The 1042-nt window shown below is 34.6% G+C and overlaps 1 protein-coding gene across 1 annotated transcript in view; it reads right to left on the bottom strand.

The window, feature by feature from the left end:
• The window catches only part of RIT2 (Ras like without CAAX 2), a 398618-nt gene that overhangs the window by 305450 nt on the left and 92126 nt on the right, over nt 1-1042 (bottom strand). Inside the window, exon 2 of the mRNA XM_004380897.3 lies at nt 496-552. Coding sequence (XP_004380954.1) covers nt 496-552 — 57 coding nt within the window. The remainder of the gene's footprint in view (nt 1-495; nt 553-1042) is intronic.

Below are 1042 nucleotides of genomic sequence, written 5' to 3'. Positions count from 1 at the left end.
ATACTTTGGACATGTTATCAGGAGGGATCAGTCCCTGGAGAAGGACATCAAGCTTGGTAATGTTGAGTGTGTGCGAAAAAGAGGAAGACCCTCAACGAGATGGATTGACATCATGGTGCAACAATAGGTTAAAGCATAACAACGATTGTGAGGATGGTGCGGGACTGGGCAGCATTTCATTCTGTTGTACATAGAGTGGCTATGAGTTGGAATTGACTCGAAGGCACCTAACAGTAACAAGAATAACAACAACCATCGTTTACCAAAAAGAAGTAGAATGGAGTAGAAAATATCTGAGTGTATGGCAAGAAATAAGGACAAGCAATTATTTCTTGGAACTTTTATTTCAGTACCTTATGTATTATGTATGTATGTGTGTATGGGATCATGGTATAAAATATATGTCTTATTTTTCACAGACATCAACTATAGTTATAAGCCACTTACTTAGAGCATCTTTATTTGTACTAAAGAAGAAAAGAGACTTCTACTCACCTATAGTTGGGTCATGATAATCAGGGAATTGATGACTAATAAACTGCATTGTCATTGCTGAAACAAACAAAAAATGAAAATAAATTCAATTTAATAAAAATTAATCAGTTATTCACCAACACAGCTCATCAATCTTTTAATAGGTCTGATGAACAACTTATTTGTGTGAGTGACTGATATAATTACACAACAAGAACCACAAAACAGTAATAAATAAGACAAAATTCTAGAGAGGAAAAATAGGACAAATAGTGTCAGATTCTTCTCTGCGATAAATACATCCAAATTATAAGTGTATTTCAATAAAAAGTACATTGGAGTAAAAATAAGATGTTCTTGATTGCATAATAAGAATGTAAACTAGGTGCAAGATCCCTGTTGTCTTGCTCTGTTTAACAGTTGGTACCGGCTGGGAAGATCTATTCACTTAAAAAAAAATATATATTAACAACCACAACAGTTGCCATCTATAGAGTCAATTTTGACTCACGGCAACCCCATGTGTGTCAGAGTAGAACTGTGCTGCATAAAGTTTTCAGTGGCTGAT

This window comes from Trichechus manatus, unplaced genomic scaffold (genome assembly GCF_000243295.1).
Source record: "Trichechus manatus latirostris isolate Lorelei unplaced genomic scaffold, TriManLat1.0 scaffold00078, whole genome shotgun sequence".
NCBI classification, from domain to species: domain Eukaryota; kingdom Metazoa; phylum Chordata; class Mammalia; order Sirenia; family Trichechidae; genus Trichechus; species Trichechus manatus.
This window is presented reverse-complemented; position numbering and strand designations above follow the sequence as displayed.